The sequence below is a fragment of the Sus scrofa genome, chromosome 17 (genome assembly GCF_000003025.6).
Source record: "Sus scrofa isolate TJ Tabasco breed Duroc chromosome 17, Sscrofa11.1, whole genome shotgun sequence".
Taxonomy (NCBI): Eukaryota; Metazoa; Chordata; class Mammalia; order Artiodactyla; family Suidae; genus Sus; species Sus scrofa.
The window spans coordinates 35,183,752-35,194,801 of NC_010459.5; the positions used below are offsets into that span (position 1 = coordinate 35,183,752).

General features: G+C 44.9%; 1 protein-coding gene across 1 annotated transcript; it reads left to right on the forward strand.

Annotated features, from left to right (window-relative positions):
* On the forward strand, positions 1,506-6,935 carry DEFB123 (defensin beta 123). The gene is made up of 2 exons (XM_003134373.4): positions 1,506-1,778; positions 6,652-6,935. The coding sequence occupies exons 1-2, from the start codon at positions 1,721-1,723 to the stop codon at positions 6,795-6,797; spliced, it is 204 nt and encodes a 67-aa protein (XP_003134421.1). The 5' UTR covers positions 1,506-1,720; the 3' UTR covers positions 6,798-6,935.

Below are 11,050 nucleotides of genomic sequence, written 5' to 3' on the forward strand. Positions count from 1 at the left end.
GGAACTCCACAGGCAGTAATTTTGAAGAGCAAATGACCTTTGGCAGGCTCCTACACCCGCTCCCTCAGTGACCACTCCTGCCCCCCAGATCTTTACATTCCCAGCTCCTCCCCCAACTGTATAGAGTCTCGTCCTTACTAAGACATTTCTTATTCCAGGAGTTCCCTGGTGGCTCAGTGGGTTAAGGATGTGGTGTTGTCACTATCATGGCTCTGGTTATTTGCTGTGGTGCAGGTTCAATCCCTAGCCTGGGAACTTCCACATGCTGTGGGTGTGACCAAAAAAAAGAGTGATTCCTTATTCCATAATGCAATAGTGGTTCTGCAGCTTCCCTAATTGAGCCTTAACTAACTTATGTTTGAAAAAATAAGCCTCCTTGGAGTTCCCGTTGTGGCTCAGCAGGTTAAGATCCCAACATAGTGTCCATGAGGATGCAGGTTCAATCCCTGGCCTTGCTCAGTGGGTTCAGGATCTGGTGTTGCCACAAGCTGTGGCATAGGTTGCAGATGCAGCTCAGATCCAGTGTTGCGATGGGAACTTCCAGCTGCCACAGGTGAGGCAGAGAAATAATAATAATAATAATACGGAGCTCCCATTGTACCTCAGCAAGCTAAGAACCCAACATAGTGGCCCTGAGGATATGGGTTTGATCCCTGGCCTCACTCAGTGGATTAAGGATCGAGCACTGTCGTGAACTGTGGTGTAGTCAAAGAGCAGCTTCGATCCCGTGTTGCTGTGGCGGTGGTGTAGGCTGGCAGCTGTTCCCTCTAGACTGGGAACTTCCATATGCCACAGGTATGGCCCTAAAAAGCAATAATAATAAAGAAGATGAACCTCCTTAACAAAGGTGACCAATGATCATGGATTTCCAGGCCTTAGGCAGAGTTCCGTCCCAGCCGCTGTCTCCTCGTCATCGTAAAGGTTTTAGAAAGAGTTGTTTTCACTAACTGACCTCACTCCTACACTTACATATTACCTTATATCGGGAATTGGTTACACCGTTGTCCAAAGAGGACCCTGAGGAAACAGCTCTTAGTAACTAGAGAGTGTAGCCTCAGGAACTGCAGCCACTGAGGGAACAGAACAGCTTTTCAAACCTAAGACTTCAGAGGAAGGACCCCCAACAGCTGGTTCTTGGATAAGAGGAGGGGGCACAGCCTGGTGCCCAGAATGCCTGACCCCATGGATAGCCCTCAGATGGCAAGGCTGTGGCTGCCAGTACTTCTGAGAAGGCGCAGCCAGGCTACTGCTGGGAGCATCCTTCTCCTGCCAGGTTTAGCCCCGGTCACATGTATTTCTCATGCTCAACAGCAGCATAAGCCTTTGAACGGACATTCCTTTGTCTGGAACAGCATTTGAGCTCATCTGCCTGGTGCCTTGGTACTTAATCCTCAAAACAGGTTCAGGGCCATCTTCGCTGTGAAGTCTTCCTCGACCTACCGGACTCCATGTGCGTGGCGCCCCCTTGTGGTCCCTTGGCTCGACGTCTGACCTTGTGGCTTGACCTAAAAGACGGAAGGCAGCGTGCCAGCTCAGGGCGTGTGGCCGCACCCTGTGGGCTCAGGGCACGCGGGGGCTGTGCCCGCGGGCAGCTGAAGGCATGTGCGGGTGACATCTGTTCCGGCTGGACCAAGAGAGCGGGATCCAGAGTGGCCAGAGCTCTCCTCCATTAGCTTTGCCATCTCATCGGACTTGCAGCCTCACTTGGCCGCTTCCAGCCATGAAGCTCCTTTTGCTGACTCTGGCCACACTGCTGCTCCTGTCCCAACTCTCTCCAGGTAACCTGGACCTCTTCAGGGGAGGGGCAGGGTGTGGAGAATGAGACCTGGAATAGACGTGATGGAAGATAATATAAGAAAGGGAATGTGTGTGTATATGTGTATCTATAGTATATATATGACTGGGTCACTTTGCTGTCATTGGTACAACAATTGTAAATCAACTATACTGTAATTTAAAAAAAAAAAAGAGTGCGGAGTTCCCATCGTGGCGCAGTGGAAACAAATCCAACTAGGAACCATGAGGTTTCGGGTTCGATCCCTGGCCTGACTCAGTCAGTTAAGGATCTGGTTGCTGTGGTATAGGCCAGCAGCTACAGCCCCAACTGGACCCCTGGGCTGGGAACCTCCATATGCCACGGGTGCGGCCCTAAAAGGACAAAAGACCAAAAAAAAAAAAAAAAAAAAGAGTGCCTTTCAGTATAAAAAGATTTGATTTGGAATTCCCGTTGTGGCTTAGGGAGTCAAAACCCCAACATAGTGTCCGTGAAGACGCAGATTCAATCTCTGGCCTTGCTTAGTGGGTTAAGCATCTGGTGTTGCTGCAAGCTTTAGCGTAGGTTGCAGATGCAGCTCAGATCTGGTATTGCTGTGGCTATGGTGTAGGCCAGCAGCTGCAGCTCCAATTCGACCGCTGGCCTAGGAATTTCCATATGCCGCAGGTATGGTTGTACAAACAAACAGAAAAAAAAATTACAAAATGGAAAGACTCCATTCCTCAGAGAAGAATGTCTTGCCGATATGATTGTAAATACGGAGTTTCTGATTGGTGTGATTTGAGAAAACAGTTTCTCAGTACTTTGGCCTTTTGTTAGCTAACAAAAGCAGTTTCACCAGTAGGCGACTGGTTATGTGGTGTGACAAGATATTCTGGGCTCATCTTGTCCAATTCCTACATCAAGTCTTGAATTAAGCATTTCTTCAAGAAGCCCTGGGTTTTTTTTAGTAGGAAAATGGTATTTCAGAACTGTGATCTAGATGCTAGAAATATTCAGTGCTACTAAGTTGATCCTTCTTTCCACATCTTCTCAGGAGACAGAGCAGGTGAGAAAATCAACACATTGAATAGACATTAAATACCTCATGAATTCATATTAATAATCCTATTCAAAGGGAGCATTACAGAATTTGTACTTAAAATATTCCATATTACCTCTGTATGTTCTTTCTTCCACACCAATATTCTCAAACATACTGTTTACTCCGTTGGCATTTTCAAGACTTCTTTGTTTTTTCTTTTGAGGCCGCACCGTACATGGAAGTTCCCAGGTTAGGGGTTGAATTGGAGCTACAGCCGCCGGCCTACGCCACAGCCACAGAAAGGATCCGAGCCGCGTCTTAACCCACTGAGCAAGACCAGGGATCGAACCCTCGACCTCATGGTTTCTAGTCGGATTCGTTTCCACTGAGCCACATGGGAACTCCTCCAGGACATCTTTTATTATCGTTTTAAATACCTTCCAGCTGTATTGATATATTATTATGTATAGTATCAAGTCATCTGTTACTTTAAGAACGGTTTTTTTCTTTTTTGGTCACAACCATGGCATGCAGAAGTTCCCTGGCCAGAGATCAAAACTATGCCACAGCAGCGACAGCTGCCGCTGTCATCTGCAGTGACAACCCCAGATCCTTAACCAGCTGATCTGCAAGAGAACGCCTAAGAATTATAGTTACAATTTGTAGTATTTTTCTGACATCTTGCTCTGATTTTCCTTCTCAAGGCTTCATCCCATTTCTGTGTTAAATCTCCTTTACCTCTTCTCACTATTTGCCATTTTCTATTGAAATTCTTTTAATCAGTTTTATTGATATTATTTACATAAGATTAAACGTCCACATTTCAAGTATACAACACACGTTTCAACAAATATATATATACAGTCATATAACCACTATCACACCTGTAGTATAATACATTTCTGTTACCCCAAAAAGATCTCTCACGCCCCTTTGCAGTCACCTCCCTGGTCCCAGCCACCAACTGTGCCGAATCTACATTCTGTCACTTTTTTGGTCTTTTGGAATTAAACAACAATAAGTCTTTTGTGCCTGGCTTCTTACCTTAGCATCATATTTTTGCAATTCATCCATATTGTTCATATATTAATATCTAGTTCCTTTGTGTTGCTAAGTAATATCTCACTGTATTAATACATACCGCAATTTGTTTATCAATTAACTAGTTGTTAGATATTTGATCAGTTTCCAGTTTTTACCTATTATAAATAGAGCTGCGATGACTGGTCCAATGCAGGTCTTCCTTTCTCTGGAGTAAATACTTAAGGGCGGAGCTGCTGGGTTATGTGATAAGGCTGTGATAAACTACGGAAAACTGCAGACTGTTTTCCACAGTGGCTGTACCATTTTGCATTCCCACTAGCAATAAGATTTAGAGTTGTTCTCATCTTTGTCAACACATGGTACTGTCTTTTAAGTTTAGCTGTTCCAGTGAATATGTAGTTTTAATTATTTTACTGATGACTAAAATACTTCATGATTGATTAATCACATTAAACCCATTTTCAGAGTTCCCTTCGTGGCTCAGCAGAAACGAATCTGACTAGTATCCACGAGGACACAGGTTCGATCCCTGGCCTCTCTCACTGAGATAAAGGATCTGGCATTGCCATGAGCTGTGGTGTAGGTCACAGACATGGCTCAGATCTGGCGTTGCTGTGGCTGTGGCGTAGGCCAGTGGATACAGCTCCCGTCTGACCCCTCGTCTGGGAACCTAGGCCACAAGGTGCAGCCCTAAAAATACGAAACAACAACAACAACAACAACCACATTCTCATGTAGTTGTTTGCCATATATAAGGCATCTTTGGTCTAGTACCCACTTTTAATCAGGTTTGTTGTTGAGTTATGTGTTCTACATATTCTAGGTAAACATTCTTTATAAAATATACACTTTTATTTATTTTTATTTTATTTTATTTTTTTGTCTTTTTGTCTTCTCCAGGGCCGCACCTGTGGCATATGGAGGTTCCCAAGCCAGGGGTCGAATCAGAGCTGCAGCTGCCAGCCTACACCACAGCCACAGCAATGCCAGATCTGAGCCACGTCTGTGACCTACACCACAGCTCATGGCAACACCGGATCCTTAACCCACTGAGCGAGGCCAGGGATTGAACCCACAACCTCAGGGTTCCTAGTAGGATTCATTAACTACTGAGCCACAATGGGAACTCCTAAAATCTACACTTTAAATATTTTCTTCCAGTCTGCAAATTGCCTTTTGACTTACTTAATAGGGCCTTTTTAAAGGCAAGAACTTTTAGTTGTGAAGCCTAGTGTGTTCACTTTTTTCTTCTCTGGCTCATGTTTCTGTATCCTATCAAACAAAAACCTTTGCTTGATACAAGGTCAGAAACATTTTCTCCTATGTTTTCTTCCAGATGTTCTCTCAGTTTAGCTCTTACATTTAGGTTAAAGATTCATTTTAAGGTAATTTTTGAAAGGTGTGCTTCTGTATCCTGGTGTCTCTAGAATGGCTTAAGGTGTTCATTTTCAGAGATTAAGCAATAACTCCCCATTCCAGGGGCTAGGGAGAGGGAAGGATGGGAGTTATTGCTTAATGGGAATAGAGTTCAGTTTTACAAGATGAAATGAGTTATGGGAGTAGATGGTGCTGGTGGTTGCAAAACAATATGAATGCATTCAATACCAACGAAATGTACACTTTAGGAGTTCCCGTTGTGGCTCAGTGGTTAACGAATCCGACTAGGAACCATAAGGTTGCGGGTTCGATCCCTGGCCTCGATCAGTGGGTTAAGGATCCGGCGTTGCTGTGAGCTGTGGTGTAGGTCGCAGACGAGGCTCGGATCCCGCGTCGCTGTGGCTCTGGTGTAGGCCAGTGGCTACAGCTCCAATTCGACCCCTAGCCTGGGAACCTCCATATGCCGCAGGTGTGGCCCTAGAAAATACAAAAAAAAAAAAAAAAAAGAGTACACTGTAAAATGATTAAGATGATAAATTTTATGTTATGTGTATTTTGCCAAAAAAGAAATAAAAATAAAAACCTAAGTACAGCCATCTTCTTGATGACAGGCCTTGGCAAAGACAAGGCAAAACAAAAATAAGGTTATGAAAAGAGTGATGAAATTTTAGCCAAAAAAAAAATATAGATAGATAGATGAACCTTGAAAGTATTATGCTACATGAAAGAAGCCAGACACAAAATGCTACACATTATATGTTTCCATTGGCATAAAATACCCAGAGTAGGCAAGTCTTTAGAGAGGAGGGCAAAATTGGTGGTTGCCCAGGGATGAGGAGAGGGGAAATGAGAAAGCTTAATGGGTGCAAGATTTCTGTTTGGGGTGATTGAAAAGTTCTAGAACTAAATGGTGATGATAATTGCACAACATTGTGAATGTACTTAATGCTCTGGGACTTTACTCTTTAAACTACTTAAACCGAGGAGTTCCCTTGTGGCTCAGTGGGCTAAGAACCTGACACAGTATTCATAAGTATGCAGGTTTGATCCGTGGCCTGGCTCAGCCTGACCTGACCTGCTGCAAGCTGCAGGTCACAGATGGGGCCAGGATCCCACGTTGCCACAGCCGTGACGTAGGGCTGCAGCTGCAGCGCTGATTCGATCCCTAGCCTGGGAACTTCCCTAGGCCACAGGTACAACCTTAACAAAGAAAAACCAAATAAAATAAAATACTTAAGCCGATAAACTTTATGTTATTTGTATTGAAAGAGAGAAGAAGGAAAAAAGAGAAAGGAGGACCAGGGGCAAAGTCAAAGGAGACCGAGTTCCCTCTGACACAGCTGTTTTCAACCTTTCACAGACTTTTCAAACCCAGAGTCTCCCTCTTCTTAGGATTGACACGCTCTCCATTCTTCTTTCTTTTTTGTGTCAGGTGGCACCAAAAAATGCTGGAATCTTCACGGCAAATGCCGCCAGAAATGCTTCGGGAAGGAACGGGTCTATGTTTACTGCACAAATAATAAAATGTGCTGTGTGAAGCCCAAGTATCAGCCAAGAGAAAATCCTTGGAAATTTTAAGTTCTCTGAAGCCCAGAGCCATCCAAATGCAGATGAAGCCACCCTGAGTGGACTCCCCGGGGGCGGGCTCTCAAGCTCTGTCAATAAACCCCTCTGGCTGATCCCTGTGTTGGCCTGTCGTCTACCCTACAGTTCTCTTTCTGCAGGTGGTCCGTTAATTCGGAACTCTTTTCATTATAATAATAAGACATGATCTGCCTTCTTCAATCTCCTCTCTCAAAAGTGGGCAGGGGAATTTTCTGGACTCTACGTGACATAAGATAATACCACCGTTCTGGCAGCTCATGAAAGGTGTGCTTCTGTGTCCAGGTGTTTCTAGAATGCTTTAAGGTGTTCATTTTCAGTGATTAACTCCCATTGTTCTCAGTAATGCTGTGGTGCTCTTAGTAGCTCTCTTCAGCAATATTATTCATCTCTGCAACCTCATCATCATCTAATAAGTCATTACTTTGAAATTCCAAATTTTTCCTTTTACCTATGTGGAAACACAACAAGAACAAAAAACATTTTGTTGTCTGCCGGGGCCCACGAATCCCAGGGCTGGGGTGGTGGGGCTGGTGCTCGCCCACTGGTGGGTGGATCAGGGCCCCAGATCCTCTGGTTGTGGGGCCTTGGGGTCCCTGGGCTAGGGCTAGGGCACTCGTGTGCAGGGCTGAGTCCTGGGCCCTCTGGCAGACAGAGCCAGTACAGTTTCTTGTATGTCACTTATCTCTCCATAAAGTCAATAAATAAACAAACATGGTTTTTTAGGAGAAAAAAAAAGGCTAAAGGAAGATAGAAATTTTTAAAAAGAGATAGAGTAACTGAATAATATGATGAAACCAGAGAGCTGGACAGGTGCTACATCCTGGAGGACTTGCCAAGTTAAAAAATTGCTTTGCAAACATGGATGCAAATGGCAGACCACCCATTTCAGGCAGCAGACTGATCCCCACATTTTCAGCGTTCTTCCAGCCCAATCTCCTCTGACATCCTTCGCCTACTTGGTTACTGGGCACCATTTAACTGGAAGACTCCTGGAATCACTGCTGACATCCTGGAAAGTTCATCCGGTCCTTCCCTCCCGCTGCCCCTGACCCCCGACCCTGACCCCCTCAGGATCCTCGCCATCAATATTTAAACTGAAGCCACACCATCTCATGGTGGCTTGATACACAGCTACCACAAAGACGAATTCAGATCTCACACACAGGACCAGAACTGCAGCCTGCTAGCTGCATAGACGCTCCTCAGTCATGCCATTAACTCTGCAATGATGAGACCCAGCTTTTACCTGCTGGCTTCTGTGGGATCCCACTTGTCATATTACAGCAGTTTACTGCACATCCGGTCTTCAGCCATCTCTCACCACTTCCACTGTTACTACCCTGGTACAGAGCACCATCACCTCGGACCTGTGCCATTGGAGACATTGGTCTCCAACCGATTTCCCTCCTCTGCCTTTATCCGCTCCGGTCCGTTCTCAAGGGTGCAATCAGAGTGATTTCAGCTCTCCTCTCCTCAAAACCGTCCTGGGATTTCTCATCTCACCCAGATATAGCCGGAGCCCTAACATTAGCCCACAAGCGCCCCCCGCCCCCACGCACACATAACACGCACTCTGGAATCTGGATTCCATTATTTCTCTGACCTCATCTTCAATTATTCTTCCACGGGTTCATTCCACTCAAGCCACACTGGCCTCCTTGCTCTTCCTCAGACACACCAGGCATCATCCCAACTCATCACCTGACTGGAAGTCTCAACCCCAGTCCTCTGGGTGACTCACTCTCTAACATCCTTTGGGTCCCTGTTCAAATATCACCTTCTCGGAGTTTCCATCATGGCTCAGCGGAAACGAATCTGACTAGTATCCATGAGGACACAGGTTCCATCCCTCACCTGTCCGTGGGTTAAGGATCCGGCTTTGCCGTGAGCTGTGGTGTAGGTCACAGACGCGGCTTGGATTTGGTGTTGCTGTGGCTGTGGTGTAGGCAGGGGACTACAGCTCCAATTCGACCCCTAGCCTGGGAACCTCCATATGCTTTGGGTGTAGCCCTAAAAAGACCAAAAAAAAAACCCCAAAACCCCACAAATATCACCTTCTCACTGAAGCCTTTTCTAGAGACCTTATTTTAAATTTTTCTTCAGAAACTGCTCTCCCTTGCTTCTTTTTGGCTTGCATATCTTCAGCATGTACCACATTTGTTCCTTTGTTGTGTTTATTGCCCTCACCACGAGAATGTGATAAAGGGACACTGAATACCCACCGGGGTTATTTGTCAAAGAGCTAAGCATTAAAACAAATATTTTATTTTACCTAAAAATGAACAGTCGGGAAAACAAAAAACAGAGTAGGCATCACACAAAAGGGATTTAATGCAGAAAATCGGCCACACACTTGTTGGAAGACTTGAAGTCAAAAGTGAAACTGAAGGTATCCAGATATGTGTAACTACAGGAAGGAGCTACACCTCCTAATGCTGGGAGAAACCTCCATCTGCCCTCCAGTGCCTCCCGTTCCCTTCTCCACCCCTGTCTGACCCTGGAAGGACAGTATCAATAGGATCTCTTGCCTCTGGCATTCAGCCGAGTTTAAGTGGATTTTTGGGAGTTGCTGTGGTGTTGCCGTGAGCTGTGGTGTAGGTCGCAGACGCGGCTCGGATCCCGCGTTGCTGTGGCTCTGGCGTCCTAAGCCGGCGGCTACAGCTCCGATTCGACCCCTTGCCTGGGAACCTCCATATGCCGCGGGAGCGGCCCAAGAAATGGCAAAAAGACACACACACACACAAAGTGGATTTTTGGAGCAGGGAGGGAGTAAGGTCAGGATATTTACTCTACCACCTGTCTCTCTGCAGAGTCGCCATCTGAATTAGTTAACTATAATCCTTGCAGTATGAAGGATTATACTCTTTTCTACTCCTATGCTATATTCAAATGATGGAGACTGGGCTGTGTTGCAAGAAAGTCATTTTTTTGCCTGCCCTTAGGCTTCCGTGTACCCAGTTTACAAATTCCAATGGAGTCCCCATTAATTTTGATCAAAAAAAGGCCCCAGAGGACTCCCAAAAGAACCCCTAGAGGGCAGTATCTCCCCTTCGAGAGTCTGTTCTCGCCATTAGCAGAGTCCTCTCTCCCTGATTCTATTCTTGATCAGACAAATGGGGCTGCATCCTAAGCACGATCATTTACCAAGCTCAGGCAGAGAGGGGATCGGAGGAGAGAGACAGAGATAGAGAGAGGGAAGGAGGGAGAGAGAGAAAGAAAGGGAGAAATAAGGGGGGCTGGGGGACGTTATTCCACTTTTTTTTTTTTCTGTCTTTTTGACTCTTCAAGCTGGATTTTTTGTTGTTGTTGTTTTGTTTTTGTTTTTGTTTTTGTTTTGCTTTTTAGGGCCGCGGGTTATGGAGATTCCCGGGCTAGGGGTCGAATCAGAGCTACAGCCGCCGGCCTACACCACAGCCACAGCAACGCAGGATCTGAGCTGTGTATGCTACCTACTCCACAGCTCACGGCAACACCAGATCCCCAACCCACTGATGGAGGCCAGGGATCGTACCCGCAACGTCATGGCTCCCAGCCAGATTTGTTTCCGCTGCTCCACAATGGGAACTTCAAGCTGGATTTTTTTTTTTTTTTTTTGAAGTATAACTGATTACAGTATTGTGTTAGTTTCAAGTGTACAGAGTAAGGATTTGGTATTTTTGCAGATTAAATTCCATTATGGGTTATTATAATATAGTGAGTATAATTCCCTGTGTTATACAGTAAATCCTTGTTGCTTATCTTTTAAATACACAGATATTTGTATCTGTCAATCCCATACCCTTAATTTGTCCCTCTCCTTCTCTCCCCCCTTTGGTAACCACAAATTTATTTTCTATGTTTCTGAGTCTGTTTCTCTTTTGTATGTACATTTATTTGTATTTTTTTTAATTCCACGTATAAGTTGTGTCATATATTTATTTTTCTCTGGCTCATTTCATTAATCATAATATTCTCTAGGTTCATCCACCTTGCTGCAAATGGTAGTATTTCATTCTTTTTGTGGCTGATAATAATCCATTGATATATACCCTCTCTTCCTAATCCAATCGTTTGTGGGTGGGCACCTCAGGATTTTTGCCTTTTTAAGTCACAAAAATGGTATCACCAGTATATACCCCTTTGTATCTGCTTCTTTGGTTTAACATAATGTTTCTGAGATTAATTCACTATTGTATGTATCAGTATATTGTTATTTGTTTACTAAGTGTTATTGTACCATATGGCTG

Bases quoted from the DNA above. Each gene is read 5' to 3' on its own strand.
- DEFB123 (XM_003134373.4), top strand. From the start codon at position 1,721: ATGAAGCTCCTTTTGCTGACTCTGGCCACACTGCTGCTCCTGTCCCAA. The intron at 1,779-6,651 runs GTAACCTGGACC...TTTTTGTGTCAG, and splicing joins CCTGTCCCAACTCTCTCCAG to GTGGCACCAAAAAATGCTGG.